We start from the raw sequence: 20,445 nt of genomic DNA, 5'->3' as shown, positions 1-20,445 counted from the left end.
CTATTATTTTTCCCATCCCATATTCAGTGCCGACTTTGCGTTTATGTTTGCCAAAGTGGATGGGGAAAGAATTTATATATTCTTCAAGCCTTCTCCCGGGCTAGGATAACACTTTTTACGAAATAAAACATAAGATGTTTTTTTTTTTGCATCATTTTCAGGAATTACAACAGCAATATTTCTACCTTGCTTATTCAATTATTTTTTTTCCCCCATTATTTAGTGTTGCTTTTCTTCCATTTTTGGCTACTCACAACGATGAAGAGAGACTCAAAAAGAACACCCATGCTCAGGCCAAATTCGAACCTGGGGCTTTTGCATTCTAATGCATTGTTATAACCACTTCTTCACAAACATCAAAAATGTGTTGTTTTTTAAATATATTTTTCACAAATTTTTCGCATTTACATTACTTTCAATGTAGACGTGGACAGTCCTGTTAATTAATATTTATGCTGCAATCTTTCCGTTAGCCCTTTTCTTTGAGTCTGAGAGACACAAAATTCCCTGCATGTGGTTACAATGTTTGATAGTAAGCAACACTGCTGGTTTCCAAACACTTACTTCGGCTGTACTGCCAGACCCAAAGCTGGACTTCAACTCAAATGAGTGTGCCACTTTCTGTGAACAGAAGTTTTACTTTAATTTGAGTTGCAACAACCATCCATCATCCTTTCTACTTACAGCGACCTTCGAGTCAAGGTTTAGTTTACTTATTCACACTGGCACTGATTGCTAATCACACAATCTCTTAAAATATGCAATTCTTCAGTATGCCAGATAGTTTCTCTACAGAGCAGTGCTCCATTTTCAACTCAAAGTAGATCCTGATGGTTAATACCTGTTCTTCTATAAGGAAACCATCTGCAATACTGAAGAATTGCCTGGTGCATATTTCTCTGAGATTCCCCCCCAAAAAAAGAACCAAGGTGTATCCATCCCAATGAAGAGGAAAGTAACTGTCATTTTATCATGTTACAAAACAGTTTTCTAAAGAAGCAGTGCAACAAATTAAGTTGAAGAAATCTGGGGAACTGAACACCTATGCTGAGTGAACCTGTTGGTAAATGAAAGAAGGAAGTGTCCCACCAAAACAAAAGAAGAAAAAGGAACCACAAAAGAACTGCTACCAATGAAGATACTGAAATTGCAGTGTTAGAAGCAGTCAGTTACAATCCCCATGTATGTATGTCCTGCACCAATCTACAAAATGTTACTTTATTCAGAAAGTCATAACAACACATTGTATGGATGTAAGGTCAGGAGATTGAGCTGGCCAATGTAATGGACCTTCACATCGTATCCAACAAATTTGTGCCATTTCAATATTCTAAGTACACTCACTGCCTTTAGAAATTCCTGCATTGGTAGCTAATTTTTTCTTATGGGATTAACTCAAAGAGCAAGTTTATGTCAATGTACCAATGACTCTAACAAACAAGCACTTTTCAGGACATACCAGTCTTTCCTTCACAGAATTGGAAAGTTCACTGAGGTAGAAGGGCATCACTTTAAGCATTTACTAAAATAATCTAAATGAATTAAGTTACTTGTTTTTGTTTTTTCAATGCTTTTGAAACAGTATGAATTTCTGTTATGTATTACTTGTCAAGTATCTGTGAAAATAGGCATTGAAAAATGGTTTCTATGAAAGTTGTTTAAATACAAAAATTTGATTTCCATTTTTTAAAAATTAGAGTGGCCTTTAAATGACCATGAATATGTTCTCCTTACTTAAGCATATGCAATGACATTCACTTTCTCCCTTAACCTTTAGACCGCCGTTGTCACATATGTGTGTCACGCAAAATAAGGCTCTTGTCGCCGTTGTCACATATGTGTGTCAAGACGAATTAGGTAAAATTCCCACGCTTTTTGCACCTTGATACTTTTATACTGTGGTGGAAACACTAACAGGCTTTCTGGGAAAAGCTTTTGTCAAGGTTGGAGCACTTTTCCCCCCTTTCAACATGCCCAGGTCACGTGTTCTGAGTCCTTGTTAACCTTGTTTTTCGAGCTGTACATGCAGATTACATTTTGTGTGCCAGCTAGGAACATGAAACAACTTTCATTTCAATACGAAAGGTCCATTACTATAAAATAAAGCTAAAGTTTGCATCCTTTTCCCATAGGAGTTGGGAAAGATGGGGCGAAGTCCAGATATTTATTATTTTTTCATGGAAATTTGGGGGCCACGGCCCACCCCAGCCCATCTTTTTCACTTTAGCGTTCTGAATTGTACACAGTTGCATGCCTTGGTGTCTTAGCTTGAAAACAAAACTTACCCAAAGCAGATTGGTCCAATAGTCTACGAGTTATAACATTTTTCCGAAATAAAATTTAAATATCACGCGGAAAAGCCTCGGCGAATCAGGGGTTACATTCGGCAAACCTGCCCGGCGGTGTAAATGTGTGACAACTAGGAACATGAAACAACTTTCATTTCATTACGAAAGGTCCATACTATGAAAAGAAAGCTAAAGTTTGCGTCCTTTTCCCATAGGAGTGGGAAAAGATGGGTCGAAGTACAGATTTTTATTATTTTTTCATAGAAATTTGGGGACACTGCCCACATTAACCCGTCTTTTCATTTTGGCATTCTGAATTGTACACAGTTGAATGCCCTGGTGTCTTAGCTTGAAAACAAAACTTACCTGAAGCAGATTGGTCCAATAGTCTACGAGTTATAATGTTTTTCCGAAATAAAATTTAAAAATCGCACGGAAAAGCCTCGGCGAATCAGGGGTTACATTCGGCAAACCCACCCGGCGTACATTTTGTGTGCCAGCTAGGAACATGAAACAACTTTCATTTCATTACGAAAGGTCCATACTATAAAAAGAAAGCTAAAGTTTTCCCATAGGAGTGGGGAAAGAGTGGGGAGAAGTCCAGATTTTTTTGATTTTTTCATGGAAATTTGGGGGGCATGGCCCACCCCAGCCCGTCTTTTACACTTTGGCATTCTGAATCATACACATTTGCATGCCCTGGTGTCTTAGCTTGAAAACAAAACTTACCCGAAGCAGATTGGTCCAATAGTCTACAAGTTATAACATTTTTCCGAAATAAGTGTACAAATTTAAAATTCGAGTGGAAAAGCCTCGGCGAAACAGGGGTTACTTCCGTAAACCCGCCCGGTGGTTTAAAGGTTAAAGTCAATTAACTTTTATTTGAAACATTTCTTTCTGAAACACTTTCTTTGCAAGATATTTTGCATTATCAATGTTAAATGGTCCACTCTGCATAATTTTTTGTGGTGCATTCGAGGAACTTTTTAATATTTCCTTGTATGTAATGATTACATATTATTCATTTCTGATATTTGGAGAGATCCATTTTTGCCACATGGTCTTTCTTTCAAATTAATCAATGTTCTGACATTCTATAGGCTGTGGAATGATGGCAGTGAGTACACATTATGGTTTTGATGGTAATATAATTATTATGGATATATATTCAAGTAGAGTTCTACATTTTAGATTTTTCTGATTTCAAGCTATGACTTAAACTTACCGATGTATCTCTTGATTCAGATAGACCTATTATTGACCTCTGTCCACTATCACATTCCTTTATCACAAGAACAAGTGTATCTGTTACGGCTGAAGATGGCTCTTGATTTGATGGATTAATGGTTAGCCATATAGTTGTAGGTTCAGGAACTTCAAAAAAGTATTGATGGCTAATAACAGCACCGTTTTCCAGGAAAAAGCAACCCTGTAAAATATCACAAAACAACAATATTAGTTATAAAAATAATACCAAATATAATCTTATGAAATGTTATTATGCCATACAAAGGTACAAGCATCCAGGATTGTTAAAGGTCCAGGAATCCATAAATTTTAATGGGTTCTATTGGGTCCTGCTACAGGACTCCTCCTCACGGGTCATTCCATGTCAAATCAACAAATTTCAGAGAAAAATTCCAGGTCATAGTTTTGGATTTGGATGAAATTTTGGCATTATGTCAAGTCTTGAAGGCTTGTATTCCAAATATTAGGTTCCTCCGAGGAATAGCTCTAGAGTTATAGCCTGTGGAAGAAGGTGGTGCACAACAGAAAATGTGATCCAAATATGAGAAATGAGCCTCAGAGCTAACTTCTTGACTCAATAACTTTGGAACTATTGATCACAGCCTAGTGATATTTACACACCAAACCAACCTCCAACCAAGGAACATGTGCAGCTTTTTAAGTTAGCAAATAAAATACCACAAAATATGCCTCAAAAAACCCTTACATGTCAAAAAATGCATAGCTTGTTAGCTTGCTGTTACAACTGTAATCCACCAAGGATTAATTAATTTTTCTAGTAACCCTGATGTGAGCTCAGTATGCACACATTATGTTGTCTCCATATATATTACTCAATCCATATTATATGTGGCTGATTATGCAGGAAATTGAAAAATCACCGGAAAATGGCAGATTTTTGAAATTGGGTAGAACAAAAGGGACAAGTGATATCCAAGATAAGTTGCATACACTACATAATCATACCTTCCTCTAATGTGTATCAAAATTTCAACTTGTTATTGCAAGACACTAGTGCACAGTAAAGGTAGACCCTTAAATGAGTATTCAGCGGGAAGTTTAAAATTGTGCAGGGTTTCAAATAAAGATTTCTATCTCCGTAACTGCGAATGCTAAGTGTTACAAATTATAGCTAGTTTTTTTCAGTACAGTCTACGCTACATGCCTATTATTGAAAAGAAAAAAAAATCACTCACCAAATATAAGAAGAGGATGACGAAAGTTAAAAAATCTTATTTTCTGTTTTACAAAATTTTAATTTTGTCGGGCCCCCCTTAGGTAACACCAGGACATGAGGGTTCAAAACAGTACATATGTATTGCCCGAATTGTGCACTTACAGATGATAGTTTCTTAGAAAAATATTTTCTAATGTAATAGCCTTGCTTTTTTAATGGGAACCTCAAAATTACAAAATTGTTATCACTGAGACTATGAAACCTAGAGTTAAAAAATATGTCTCGTTTTCTTCAATACACACTTGACTATACTCTTGTGGTCGAATAAACTTCATTTTCATTTATAAAGTAGAAGAAGATGAAAGTTCAATAAAACTATATTTTTATGAAATTTTAATTTCATGATGCCCCCATGTAGGCAATATTGGACTTAAGGTGATGGTTTAAAGCAGAACCTGCATATTGATGAATATGTGTTTCACTCTTGGGGCAGAAGATTTGCGCACTTGCTTCTGATACTTTCGGAGATAAAATATAATTTCTAATGTAAAAGCAGTATTTCTTTTTTGGGGGAAATTGCGTCCACTCCTTCCCCATCCCCCCAAAAAATATATTCAGAATCAAATTGAACTTTACTAATTACTAATAGGATGTGTCAAGGCTCTTTGTGCACTCAAAATACGTATCTCCGAACATTGCCTGTGTTGCATTATGCCCCAAAAGTCTAAAAAACCAAATGTGACATTTGTCAAGTTCCGTCGTTTAAGGTTTAAAAACATGTATTGAAACAGATGACCACTTTTTTTGTTACAACCTAAAAATTGTGCTTCAACCTCGCAAAAAATCACTAAAAGGAAGTAGACGATTATTTACAGTTCTTTATACACACACACACATTAACAGGGTGAATTAAAAGTCATAGGACACACTTTCATTTCAGAAAAGGAATGGAATATTAAATATATAAGTACCACAGCTAAAAGAAGGTGACAGCACCTACCTTCCATGATAGAACTACAACATAGCAGCCATATTGAAATCCACCATCTTAGGGATTGTGGTTTTTTCTAAGAAAGTATCATCAGTAAGTGCGCAATTCTTGCTACAAAAATGAAATACATATCCAGCAATACATAGGTACTGTTTTGAACCCTCATGTTCTGGCGTTTCCTATGTAGGTGCCCGACGAAATTAAAACTTTGTTAAAAAAAAAAGAAACTTTTGTCATCCTCTTCTTCTATTTGGTGAGTGAAGATTGTTATTGTTTTCTTCAATAATAGGCGTGTAGTATAGAATGTACTGAAAGAAACTAGCTATAATTTGTAACTCTAACATTTGTAGTTATGGAGATATAAATCTTTATTTGAAACCCTATGCAATTTTAAACTTCCCGCTGAATACCCGATCAGCATTTAAGGGTCTACCTTTACTGTGCACTAGTGTCTTGCAATAACAAGTTGAAATTTTGATACACATTAGAGGAAGGTATGATTATGTAGTGTATGCAACTTGGCTTGGATATCACTCGTCTCTTTCATTCTACACAATGTCAAAAATCTGTCATTTTCCGGTGATTTTTCAATTTCCTGCATATTCAGCTACATATAATATGGATTGGGTGATATATATGGAGACAACATAATGTGTGCATACTGAGCAGTTATCACATCAAGGTTACTAGAAAAATTAATGCCACCTTCCTGGGTGGATTACAGTTGTAACAGCAGGCACACAAAATATGCATTTTTTGACATGTGAGGCTTTTTGAGGCATATTTTGGGGTATTTTATTTGATAACATAAACAAGCTAAGATTATTTTGATGCAATACACATATTCCTTGGTTGGAGGTTTGTTTGGTGTGTAAATATCACTAGGCTGTGATCAATAGTTCCAAAGTTATTGAGTCCTGAAATTAGCTCCAAGGCTCATTTCTCACATTTGGGTCACATTTTCAGTTGCGCACCACCTTCTTCCACAGGCTATAAGTCTAGAACCATTCCCCAAGGGAACCTAATATTTGGAATACAAGCGTTCCACACCTGATTCAACCATCATGCATAATTTCATCCAAATCCAAAACTATGACCTGGAGGCCCTGGTCGATCTGAAGTGTAATGACCCTTGCACTATTTAAATTTGGTACAAGTTGCGTATTGTTTCATTGAAAAAAGGGTCCTGGACCATATTTAAATTGATCCAGAGAAAAGGTTCCTGGACTGTATTTAAATTCATCTGGAAAAAAGATTCCTGGACTGTATTTAAATTCATCTGGAAAAAAATATTCCTGGACTGTATTTTAATTCATCCGGGGAAAAAAGATTCCTGGACTGAATTGAAATACTTTAAACATAAAAAGGTTCTTTATGGTCTAGAACCCATTTACACTTGCTGATTTTCTCTCCCAGAAGGGAATTGAATTAATTTGAAGGGCTCAGGCATAAAACATGATGACATTTTCATCATTTTTGACTTACAAAATGCACTGTGTAGTCCATCGTAAACTGAGTCGAACCAAACTCGTATTGTATCGTTTCGTCAACAGATGACAGAGCTAGACATGTTTTAAGTTATGGTATCTACCAGTTGTTTCGTGTAAAGTATGGTAAGTAGCAAAGATGGCGGCAAAACGGTGGTTACTGAGATGCAATGTGTCTCAGCAATTTCCCGAGTATTTAGGCCACAGCGAATATGAGGACAAGTTAGAAAGTGTATATGATTCCCATATAGACCTGGAATATGTAGCACCGAAAAAGAATGAGGAGAATGAGGAGAAAATGCCAATGCAGATGGGAGTAAAACTGTGCATGGTCACATATATTCAATTTCATGTAAAGCGTGGTATCTACTGTAGATACCATTGTTTACATGCAGCAGTGCTCATAATGCAGTACCTGGATGTGAACTGTGATCTAGTAGAGTAGGATATACTTTTCTTCTATTAGATATAAATAACTGTGGTCACATAAAAATTTGTTATTGAACAGTCATAGTGAACCCATGGGGTATGACTGTAATCATGTAAATATAGTACCCGTATACTGTTCATTATGAAATGCATGACAGATACACTCATCACTTCATATGGAGAACATTCCAATCACATAAATTTACTTGTGATTCGAAACTAAATTTACAACACTGAACTCTTTGCCAAGAAGAAGGAACAAATGAAACATCTAAGAACTAAAATGTTTGCTGTGCTCAAGACAAACACTCGGGCGAAAACTGGAACACAGATAAAGAGAACAGAACAGAGGGCAGCACAAAGAAAAGAAACATCATTATCATCCTGGCTGGCTGTTAATCCAGGTGATAAGAGATAATGCATATTGCAGGATACAGTGCAAGGAAGATTGGATGGCATTTGAGTGTCTTTCAAGTATTGTATTTACTTGAGTACCCGTTGCTCTCAAATAAGCCACACACCTAGATTTTTAAGGAAGGAAATCAAGATTTTCAGTATCTAGACCACACACAGCTTTGGGGCACTATGGCCACAGAGACTGTCCATTACAAGCATGTTTCTCATTTTCAACAGTGCTCCAGATTGGTTTTGCCACATATGCTTGATCCAATCCTTAATGAGGCTCTCATCCATTTAACATTTCACTTGTGCTTGCATGATAACTCCTTTGACACTAAATTTTAGGGACAGTTTTTTCTCATGAGAATAATATATGGTGAAAGTTTCTTTCATCAGCCATTACACACATCATCACTGGGCTTCTTTGTATTTCATATACACCAGTTTGCACAACAACACTTCTCTCACCCCTTTTAGTGTCAGGTGGCATTTAAAAATAAACATGCATTGATTGATATGCATTAGAAGTCTGTGACAGAAGATAAGAATATTTTTCTTCAAATTGATCATGTACCATTGGAAACATACAATATTATCCTCAAACACATCAGGAAGTCACTGGGATAAAGTTGTTGTTCTTCGTAAACTCAGGTTGTTTCTTTGAACAGATATGATAATCTACCCTGACTTGCATTAAATTATTGAACCCCAAGTCCTTTTTCTGCTGATAGAGCCTTCAATTGACACATCTCTGTAGAAAACGTAAACCCAAATTGCCACTTCTCACACATGTAGTCATGCAGGTTTCCTTCTATTCCCGGAAATTTAACCTTTTGTTCTTAAAATCTCTCCAAGTGGGACACATGTTAAGCAACAGTTCTTTTTCCCATCAGTCTCTCACCTGGCCATCAGATATATCATACAATGAGCACTAGGAACATTTTTGCAATATGGTGCAGCCGAAGGTTGAACGTTGTGACAAGTTGAAGCATGTTGAGACATGTTCAAACCTGCACTGTAGCTGGCAGGATGACCTTTGGGTGTTTGTTGCTCATGAATTGCGACAGTGAAAAGAACTCGCAATGTCATCTTGGTCAAAATCTGAATACCGGGCAACTTTGCACGTGAGTTGAGTGTTGAGCAGTGTTTGGAGAATATGGCTCCTGTGCTGGGAGATGATTGTCCTCATCATGCAACCATATCCAGGTGATATCTGTAGTTTCAGACAGGAAATTTCAGCCTGGAAGATGCTCCGAGGTCAGGATACCCAACCTCGTCTGTCACAGGGGAGAACATTGCTGCTGTCAGGAAGATGGTCAAGTCCAACAGGTGTGTGATCTATCGCCAAATAGAAGAGGGTTTGGACATTCATGCAACAGCAATTTATACCATTTTTCATGACCACCTTAAAGTGACAAAGGTTAGTTTCAATGGGTACCCCATGCCTTAAGTGATAAGCAGATGACATGAAGGATTTCATGGTGCAGCGAGATGCTCAAGAAGTTTGAAAATGGAACATCTCGCTATGTCAACAGCATCTTAACAGGTGACAAATCTGGCTTTACTATCACAGGGTGTATACCGAAATAACAAACCCAAAATTCTGGACTTTTTCATGACTTTTTCTTGACCTTTCTTTACTTTTTCTTGACCTTTGTTTCTTTTTTCATAACATTTATTTAATTGCCCCTACTTAGGTATAGTTGGAAATTAAGTAAATAGATATTTTATTCAATGAAAACCCCCTACCATAAGGCCAGTTGAGGTTAAAACAGAAGCTGTACTTTGAGAAGAGATTTAGACTTGCTTTAATTACACTACCCAGCATGATTTTTGCAGCAAAGCATGTCATAAGTGATTTTAATGAAATAAGGTATCCTGATTTCAGAAATGTCATTGGTTTGTTTGTATCACGTCTAATTTTCGTGTTAATTGCCATTTACTGTCTCAAAGTGTGTCATTGCGGCTCGGTGCTGATTTGCAATAACAGCAAATAGGCTGTTGTTTGTGTGGCTGCGATTTGCTTTGTTATTGTTGTGCCAGTTCAATCCAAACCCCCCTCACCGTCCCCTCCATTGAACTCGTCAGATATCAGAGTCTATTTTTAGGATTGTTACCACCTGAAATGCGGAGTTGCCAATGTAGCTTTTTGTTGCCACTTTGCTCGTAGCCGCCATTCTTAATGCGGCCTAGTCCGGTCACAGTCGGTTGCATCGTGAGTGTTGTGGAAGTTTAACCTGTTGTGTATATGGTGTTGGTTGTGAAAATGGCGAGTGTGTCAGGAGTTAGAAGATGTGTGAATAAGTCAGACTCATTTTGTTACGTGTGTGGGTGTTATATAATGAAGGGGCAGAGTAGGCCAATAACTGTATTGGTGAAACGTTTAAATTATGCATATTTTAAAGTAAAATTAGGAGACTTGGACAAGGCGTGTACTCCCCACGTAATTTGTAAAACGTACCTTGAAAACCTATGACAGTGGAGCAATGGGAATCGTAAGGCCCTTCCATTCGTGATAGGGATGGTTTGGCATGAGCGCCAGGATCATATCAGAGACTGCTACTTTTGCCTGTGTAAAACAGCTGGATTTAATAAGGACAGTATTGTGTACCCGAATTTAAAGTCAGCGATGAGACCCATTCTTCATGGACCAGAAATTCCAATACCTTCACCTCCTACCAGTTTACCCGACTCTGAAGCTTCCTCAAATTCCTAAAACGAGCAAGTTGATATGGATTTTTCACCAGCCACAGAAGCAGTAAGCCCAGAATTCTTTAACTAGGCGGAATTGAGTAATCTGATACGAGACCTCGGTCTCACGAAGGAAAAAAGTGAACTGCTAGGGTCACGATTGAAAGAAAAAAATCTTCTTGCACCTGGAACTACCTTTTCTTGGTATAAACATAGAGCTAAGGAGTTCAGGAAGTATTTCAAGAAGGATGATGATCTGACCTACTGCCGTGACATTCCAGGACTGATAGAACAGCTGGGGAGTGAAGATTACAAGCCGGAAGATTGGAGACTGCTTGTGGATTCCTCTACGAGGGTCACTATTTATATTTTGAGCCTTGGCAACACTGATTGAAGTTAGGTGCGATTTGACGTTTGCACGGAATCGTCTGGCATTATTGACCATAACGTACTTCAAATGTTTTGTCAATAGCTTCATTTGTGTTGTTTATGTTGCCTTGGAGATTGCGCGACAACAATAAAATGGAATTAACTCGTGAACATTTTCGTGCGATGATTTTTTTACGATTTTCGACGTGGATTATCAAGACAAGAGTGCATCGATCAACTTACTTTCACATTTGGCGATGAAGCCCCATCCTTTGCCACTGTGAAACGCTGGTATAACGAAATTAATCGTGGCCGCCATTCGCTCACCGACGAGATTCGCGAAGGTCGTCCAAAATCAGTTGTTGTTCAAGAAAACATTGATGCTGTGCAAAACCTAATACTGCAAGATCGTCATGTGACATACTGTGAGATTGAGGCAACCATAGGCATTAGTTCCACCAGCATATATAAAATATTACATGATCATTTAGCTGTGAGAAAGGTATGTTCTCGTTGGATCCCACACAATTTGACAAAAACTCAAAAAGATGCTCGCGTCAATTGGTGCAAACAAATGCTCAATAAATACAATCGTGGTGCTTCAAAAGATGTATATAAGATTGTAACAGGTGACAAATTATGGATATATGCTTATGAGCCAGAACGTAAACAGCAGTCGACTGTATGGGTGTTTCAAGATGAACCCAATCCAACAAAAGTTGTTCGCGCTCGAAGCACATCAAAACAAATGGTCGCCTGTTTTTTCGGGAAAACTGGTCATGTGGCAACTGTGCCTTTAGAGGAACATAGAACGGTCAACTCTGAATGGTACACAACAATTTGTTTGCCAGAGGTCTTCGGTCAAATACGGAAAACAAACAAACGCCGTCGGATCATTCTTCATCAAGACAATGCCAGATGTCACACATCTCGTCTAACAACCGACTTTATGAACAGTCAAAAAATCGAATTGATGGGTCATCTGCCGTACAGTCCTGATTTGGCACCCAATGACTTCTTCTTGTTCCTGAATGTCAAGAATAAATTGTGTGGACAACGATTTTCGTCGGCGGAAGACGCCGTTGATGCGTTCAAAAACCATATTATGGAGGTGTCTCAAGAAGATTGGAAAAACTGCTTTGACAAATGGTTCGAACGAATGCAAAAGTGTATTGACCATAAAGGAGAATACTTCGAAAAACAATAAAGCAGTTTTCAATGCCAAATTCCCGTTTTTTCATTGTTAGGCTCAAAATATAAATAGTGACCCTCGTAAAAGGAGCTTAAAGGCTGTACTACTTCATAACGGCAACATTCTAGCTTCGATACCTTTGGCACATTCCATTTCACTAAAAGAAAATTACATCACAATGCAAACTGTTTTGGAAAAAATCAAATATCATGAGCACAGGTGGGATGTGTGTAGTGACTTGAAGGTGTGTGGTATTCTATTAGGACAACAAGCAGGCTACACTAAATTCCCATGTCATTTATGTGAATGGGACAGCAGAGCTAGGGACAAACACTGGTCTACACCTACCTGGCCCAAGAGACAAGTGTTGACAGCAGGTGTAAAAAATGTTACAAATACTGTCTTAGTTGACTCACAAAAAGTTATTTTGCCACCGCTACACATCAAACTGGGAATCATGAAGCAGTTTGTTAAGGCCTTGGACAAAAGTAGCCCCTGTTTTCAGTACATTGCAAGCTACTTTCCACATTTATCAGATGCAAAGGTCAAGGAAGGCATTTTTGATGGGCCACAAATTAGAAAGCTTCTGAAAGACCAAAACTTTTAATAGACTATGAATGCCGTTGAGCTTGCTGCATGGATTTCAATGAGGAACGTCATGACGAAGTTCCTAGGAAATGTAAAGAATGAAAAGTACGAAACAATAGTGAAAACGATGTTGGATCACATGAAAAAGTTGGGGTGTAGAATGAGCCTGAAACTGCACTTCCTTCATTCTCATCTCAATCACTTCCCGGAAAATCTTGGGGCTGTTAGTGAAGATATGGGAGAGAGGTTTCACCAAGACATCAAGGAGGCAGAAAGAAGATACCAGAGGAGGTGGGATGTACCAATGATGGCCAACTACTGTTGGTGTTTGAAAAGAGATGCTAAGCATGCAGAAATCAGATGCTGGGCAGCCAAGCGGTCATTCCAAGGGGACATCTAGGAATGTTCACATTAAGTTGAGTACAATTTTTCCCTGCAATAGCATATTCTGGTGTTGTTTTACATATAAATTGCTTTCTTCGTGAATTCTTTGTTAACACTTTGTTGCTAGAGCACAGAAATTATGAATGTCATGTATGTATATCAGCATCTACCTGAATCAAGAGATCCTGGTTCAACCTCAGGTACTGGCACTTTATCGATGAAACTTGTGTTGATTTGGCCCGCGTTCAAAAAAAAATAGTGGAATACATATGTCATGGACTGTTTGAAAATATCATTATGTTTCTATGTAAATATTTCCAAACTTATATTCAATTTTGTCAGTACTTTTTATTATTATATGCAATATATATCTAATTTTGGTGTACCTATTGCAAGAAAACGTGACGTGATACGTAGAAACGGACAACGGATTCATGTTCAGCGACCCAAAATTAGTTAAGATCACCTATCACACCTCTTGCCGCAAAAAAATAAATTTCAAAATACTGGGTAGTGTTATTAATGCATGTAAAAATTAATGCTTCAAACTTCATCCTGGATGGGTTAATAGCTACATTATTTAATATTTGTGCAAAACTTCATGCATAAAAGAGCGTGATTCTTAAGAAACAAAGTGAACAAATCTTAACCATAACTCAATACAAATTAGATTTCCAAATATTAAATTTTACTAAATCCTAGTATAGGTATATAACAATGTAAATTCATTATACTGTAAAAAATAGCAAAAATTCTTGAACACAAGCAAAATTTCTTGACTATTTCTTGACCTACCTGTTGACTTCTTGCCATTCTACACTGGTAGACATCCTGTATCATGACGTTCCCATGAAAACATACCTGTGTCTGTGCAAAAATACCGATCTGTGAAGAAGAGAATGGTGGCTGTCTTCTTCATTGTAAGGAGAGTCATGAGGGTGTGGTGCTGGAAACCAGAGGTCGGAAGTAGCGCGCTACTTGTAGCGGCGCTACTGTAGCTAGCTACAAAATTTGTAGCTGTAGCTGTAGCGGCGCTACATTTTATAAATTGTAGCTGTAGCTGTAGCGTCGCTACAAAATTCTTGTAGTTTGTAGCGAAAATCACCTCGCTACCGCTACTTTTCTTGTTGGAGTTTTGAGGTAAATGTTTACGTGGCAACAGTGTTTACCAGAGAAGAAGAAGAAGAAAGGTTGCCATGCAACTGTGTAGCGCGTTAACTTTGTTGTTTGTTCCTAAAGGAAAAAGTATAAATACCTTCGTCTTTGGTCTCTCGATCTCATTTGTATTTTGTTTGGGAGGTAGTGGAAGCTCGTGAGCCCGTTAATTTTGTGCGTCGCCTTTGTTTTATAGTACCACGTTATTATTATGAGTGATATCGACAGCGACGATTGTGGAAGCAAACCACGCGAGAAGTTGCCATGGGAAGAATACAATAAGTTTTTTACTTTCAAGAGGACAGGGAAAAATGGAAATTTCATTGTAAGCTGCAATCTTTGCTGCATAGGAAACGAATTGTCGGTGACGAAGACCAGCACATACAATATGAAAATTCACTTACAGGTAAGTGTAAAATTAAAGGATATAATAATAATGAAAGGGGAGATATAAACTCGGTCACATGTTTCATTGCAATTTCTTGAAAGTGTGTAAATGTAGAAATAATGCAATTACATGCCACGTTGTTTACCTGCCAGTTGGTAACCATTAACATTTATCATACATTTGTACATTTTACACAGTTTTTCTCCTGTGTGCTATTTGGACAGTCTTTCGAACAAAGGCATGTAGTGCTCAAAGTCGGTAAGTGGTTGGTTTCATTAAATAGTACTAGATTTTCGACTTCTGTCCAATGTATTACTTTGGAAGGATTAATTGAAGCATGCGAAAGTTTCCGAAATAAGTTTTTAAAATTGTGCAGAACGTGCACCTAGTTTTAGTCGAAGAAACCTCCAACTGTGCGCCAATTTCGTACTGGAAAGTAATTTCCAAAGTTTCCGTGCCCATAAAATTGAGGTGTGTGTGTTAACCTCAACTTTGAAACATTCGCCCGTAAATAGCAAGACCCGAATACAAAGTTCGGTATTATCTAACCTTCTTGCTTGGCCGAATCATTTTCTCATGAATATAGTAATATTTTGGGCCTAATCTGCCGTTTTGCAAATTGTCCAACGTACTGTTATTTCAACCCTTTTGGAAGAGCAAAAAATATTGTAGACGAAATGTTTGTTGCTTGGAATTTTGATGGACGTCTTCAATCGAAGTTATTTTTTTCCCCGCTTAAATAAGAATTTTCAAAGGGATTGCAGAGAATTTCACAGTGCGAAAATTGAAATTTAGAGTTATAATGAATTTAATACCTTTTTCACTAATCAGGAGCTACTACAATGTGGAGTTCTTAAGTCAGTGTGGTGTTCATTGTCATTTAATATCATGCACGTGTGATATGACCACAAAAGACATAAAAAAATGGAAGTGACTATTTTCACCAGGTGGTGGGAATAGCATACGAGGCTATTTTCACCAACAAATGTAAATACTTGACCATAGCATTGTATTTGGCGCAAGTTTCTTTTGTTGCATTGCGATTTCATCATTCTACGAATGCAATTTTTATATGCTTAGATTTAAGTCTGTTAACACATACTGCGGAGTTTTAGTGATTACTTAAAGATGTGTGCTTTCATAGTTATGTTAGGTGGGCCAGGTTTGGTTTTCTTAGCATTAAAATAAAGTCCCTAAATGTATTCTACTAAACTTCCGATTTACTTCTACTAGTCTACAATACTTAAGTTGCTTCACGATGGAAAATGCATTGTCCGTGGGAAGCACGCATGCTCGCCTAAGGTAATTTTTAAGTGTTTTTTTCAACATTTATAACTTTTACCGAAATCCAAACAAAGGTTCAAATTTTGTGTGATAATGATTGCCAAAATTCTAAGATTAGTCTTACTGCTAGGATAATTTGAAAAAAACAACAAAAATTCATAAAATAATCTAAACCGTTACCCACATCCATGTTTGATACCCAGTGGAGGTACATTGTAGTTCAGATTTTAAAATGTAGGCCCACTCCCGATTAGCCAAACTGTGCATAAAGTGGACTTAAAATCTCATTGGGCAGTAGTACTTAAGTTACTGCTAAGGAGTTAATTTAAAGTAAAATTGGTGCAACTACTACTGTCACAAAGTAGTGAGAATAGCAGAAAGTGTTAAGACCAGAAATCACATGATCTGGTGTTGGGAAGTATTTACAAATAATTTTAATGCTGGAAGTGACCTGCCTAACCTAACAATGAAAGCACAAGGAATGCAATGCCCCTTTCATACTACATCATGTGACATATTAGCAGTACCAATTCATATTAGAACACCTTGTGATATTTTTCAAACTTCATAGTGTGAAGAAAAATTACTTGTCCATACGAAAATAAATGCACGCCGACATAAGTTTCTTACACATCAACAATTAAGGAATGCACACATACATGTAGTAGGCCAGGTTGGAGATCATACACATGAGAATTTAAATTCTGGTGAAAATAGCTTCAAAGCTAGCTTCACCACCTGGTGAAAATAGTTACTCCATAAAAAAAAAAATGTATTGAGAGCAATTGAACATAACTGCATAACCTCATAAGAATCACTTCATTGTAGTTGATATTCTTCCTGCCCCTCCAATAAATATCTCTCAGGGCAGAATAACTTTTTTGTAGTGAAAATGTTGAGACTGTGAGTAAAGTGTACAGATAGGTATCCGAGTAGCCATAGCCTGGAATGATGTTGAAGTGACATTTTCTCATTATCTGATTTCACAAACTTGGAGACATTTGCATTACTTTATGAATCTGGGGTCCTGGATTTTCAATTCGTGGAATAAGGTGTTTTGACAAGTTATGAAAGAGTAGAGCTGTAGAAGGTATGAATCAAAATTCTTGACCCTCGTCCCCCCCCCTCCCCACAAGGGTTGGAAATGAATAAAAAAATTATTAGTTATTATTCTTATTCACAGCTTTCATTCTTTCTAGTGTAATTAAACACTTATTTTAAAATTTAACATACTGCTTTCATATGGAATTCATAGCTAGACAAAAAATGAAACTGACTAATCAGTTTCTTCAGTGCATTCTTCAAATTTCAGTTCCGTTATTAAATGGAATGTGTGCACATTCATAGAGCTAGAATATATCCATACAGTTATCCTCTAGTGTTCAAACCCAGTAAAACTTGACGTTAACGTAAAAACAAACATAACATTTATGTTACCACTTTGCCATTGGGTAAGCACTAAGGCTGAGCCAATATCACTTGGATGCTTGGGAATTGGAATGATAAAAGCTTTTTGAAATATTGATTGATATCAGAAATTATACTGCTCTAATTATTTGCATAAATTTACCAAAGTTTTTGCTTTAAAATATTCATGAATATTTTATGTTATGCTAATACAAAATTCAATGTTTTTGCACATAAATCGGGCACAACTTCCAATTTTGCATAATTCCCAGGATAATTAGCCTCTGCGAAAGTGTTTTGTGCCATTTATGTGGATCCTGCGTAGAATCAAACAACAGAAAAGTATCTGCCAGTATTGATAAATGGAAAAGATGCTTTCTGATACAGATACCACTTGTATAAGCTCAGCCCTAGTAGGCACACACATGAGGCAAAAACAAATTAATTCCTAGAAGCAATACCCAATGTCTTCTCTCATGACATGCTATTCACATTAAGGGAAGTGTTTTCCCACAAACACTAGGGACCAAAATTGTATATATTGTTTCCATTGCAGAATTATTTATCTCAAGACAACTTCACGTCTTTCGTTTCTGAGGTAACATGGGAGAAAGTTGCCATGGAATTCCACAGTATTTATTCATGACAGTCTCGGCAACTTTTATTCTTATTAGAACCTTATAAATGGTCCCGTGGCATTTTGCTGTATGGTAACATGTGTAAGATTTCCTGTGATTATTTTAAATCCCAAGTATTTTGCAAGAAGTTCAAAATTTCAGAGATTAAATCTTGTTACTGTATCACTGCACTTTCATTTGTGCACCTATAGTCATAATATTTTTTTCTTTAGAGAAAACATGAGCAGAAGTTGGGAGAGTTGAATAAATCCATCGAATCAAGCAGAAAGAGAAAAAGAGAGATCTGCGATAGCAACCAACGGCAGAAGCAGTTAAAATTAAGCAGCCTCAAAGATGGAAGATTCTCTTTTTCAGGTGAGTTATTTGTGAGAGCATATTGATGTTTGGGATTTCTATTTTGGTTTTCATCGTTCTTATACCGCTCATGAGTGAACTGTGACTGTGATGAATGGAGAGAATGAAAGAGACAGTCACATCCATACTTTACCCACGATCCAAACCAATTGATGAAGGACAGTGGCTACTCACCGGAAATTCTGGGAATTATGCATGAATATTTTGTTCCGGGAATTATGTGGAATTTTGGATTCATTGGAATCACACACTCTTCATATTGTTAATATTTTTATTGAGGGGCGGTAGTATGTAAGTTTGGAATAGAGAAAACCTCTGCTTGCATCCTTGAATTTTTGGAAGGTTTGCCTTGAAAACCGGGAATTATACTTGAATTTTTTCATGGTCTTAGAGTGGCCACCCTGTGAAGTAACATGCTAATGCTAGCAAATCCACCATAGGGACTGGCAATTTCATAATTTTTATTGTACAATTCTTTTGTCTTCAACCATGGGCAGTGCGAGGGGGTGCTTGCGTGCCCCTTAATTTTCTTCCGCATCCCCTACGTTCAACTGAAAACCCTAATTGTTAGAGTGTATATTATGTCATGTCACATTGAGCACCGAATGTCAGGTACTGAATGAAGTAAGACCGTTATTATTGTATGCAATGGACAAGCACGTAAAGAGATGCAGCGGCAGATTTTTTTCTTCAGTCAGCATTGTTGTTATGATTGTTTTCTTCCTTTCTTTCATTAAGTGCTCTGTATGCGGTTTTCGATAATCGCCTATAGCAGAGATTCCCAAACTTTTTTTGTTTCACGGCACCCTTAGTGTTTCAAGATTTTTCCGAGGTGCCAAAGTCAGAATGTAGGCCTATCTAACACTTGGCAACGCTCAGTTAGTGTGGTTAGGTTGCTTGCCTCAAGTTAAAAAAATAAACACATATATCAAATTCAGAAATATATTACACATAATAAAAAGTACTAAATAAGCACATACATTGGAGTGTCATTTCAGTAAAATAGAACATTTCGCGGTGCGCCTGTAAACCATCCAGTGTGCTGCAGTGAACTGTTTGGTAACCACTGCCTATGAGCTTGGTGTGAGTTATGTTTTTATTTTATTTGTTTTTTTATTGTTGATAAATGGTTTATTTTTGTTCTTGTTCTTCCTCTTACTGGAGCAAAAATTGCAGCTGCTTTCAAATTATCAGGAAATTATTTAAGCAAGTTGTAATGTGAAGGGTAGTTTTCTTGTTAATACATTCTATGTATTTGTTCCACATTACATGTCTAGTAAACGTACCATTTCAGGCTTTTTCAGAAACTCTTACGAAGAGGCCCAATGTTCACGAAAAAATTTTGGAATAAGTTATTGGGGGTGGGATTTTATCCTGAAGTGGAAGACGGAAGGTACAATGTACTATGCAATCATATTTTGTAACTCCACTGGTTACATTAAAAAGGTTCAAGAATTGTGTTTTTAAAGGTCAGGATAATTTCATTTTGTATTTCACTACATAGTTCAATGAGACTGCAACGTGTATCTGAATGTTTACACTGTATGACAAATTTCTTGGAGTATAAGTATCATCATGGACGTCCAGGGGGAGTTCAAGCTGGGGGGAGGGGGGCACAGCTTCTCGTGAAAATGGATGTCAATCTAAAGATATATAATTTCATTTCAGTCAGTAATTTATGTTAATCAGTGGAGGCGATTAGGGGTGTAGTTGCCCCCCACTTTTTGCTATTTATGCTAGTTACTATGCTAAACCTTATCTACCAACAGAAAGTAAACTGTTCTTCTCACCCCCACCTCCCTTTATGTTTTAAAGATTGCATGCATGTTAGTTGAATACTGATAATTATAATTATATATTGAAACTTTTAATTAATTCTTAATCTTTCATGGCATTAATCAAATTTCATATCCTTTCATTTGTAGGGGAAAACCAAGAGAGTATAGACAATAAGTTGCTTGAGTGGATAGTAGATG

At 37.1% G+C, this 20,445-nt stretch overlaps 1 protein-coding gene across 4 annotated transcripts in view; it reads right to left on the bottom strand.

The window, feature by feature from the left end:
- Nucleotides 1–20,445, bottom strand: part of LOC145984101 (EF-hand calcium-binding domain-containing protein 7-like) — a 184,667-nt gene that overhangs the window by 111,065 nt on the left and 53,157 nt on the right. For all 4 annotated transcript variants that reach the window (XM_083117517.1, XM_083117518.1, XM_083117519.1 and 1 more), the window contains exon 6: nt 3,514–3,717. In XM_083117517.1, the coding sequence (XP_082973643.1) occupies nt 3,514–3,717 (204 nt within the window). The remainder of the gene's footprint in view (nt 1–3,513; nt 3,718–20,445) is intronic.

Source organism: Lepisma saccharinum, chromosome 2 (assembly GCF_977018435.1).
Source record: "Lepisma saccharinum chromosome 2, izLepSacc3.1, whole genome shotgun sequence".
Taxonomy (NCBI): Eukaryota; Metazoa; Arthropoda; class Insecta; order Zygentoma; family Lepismatidae; genus Lepisma; species Lepisma saccharinum.
Note: the sequence above shows the minus strand (reverse complement) of the source record. Positions and strands in the feature narration are given on the sequence as shown.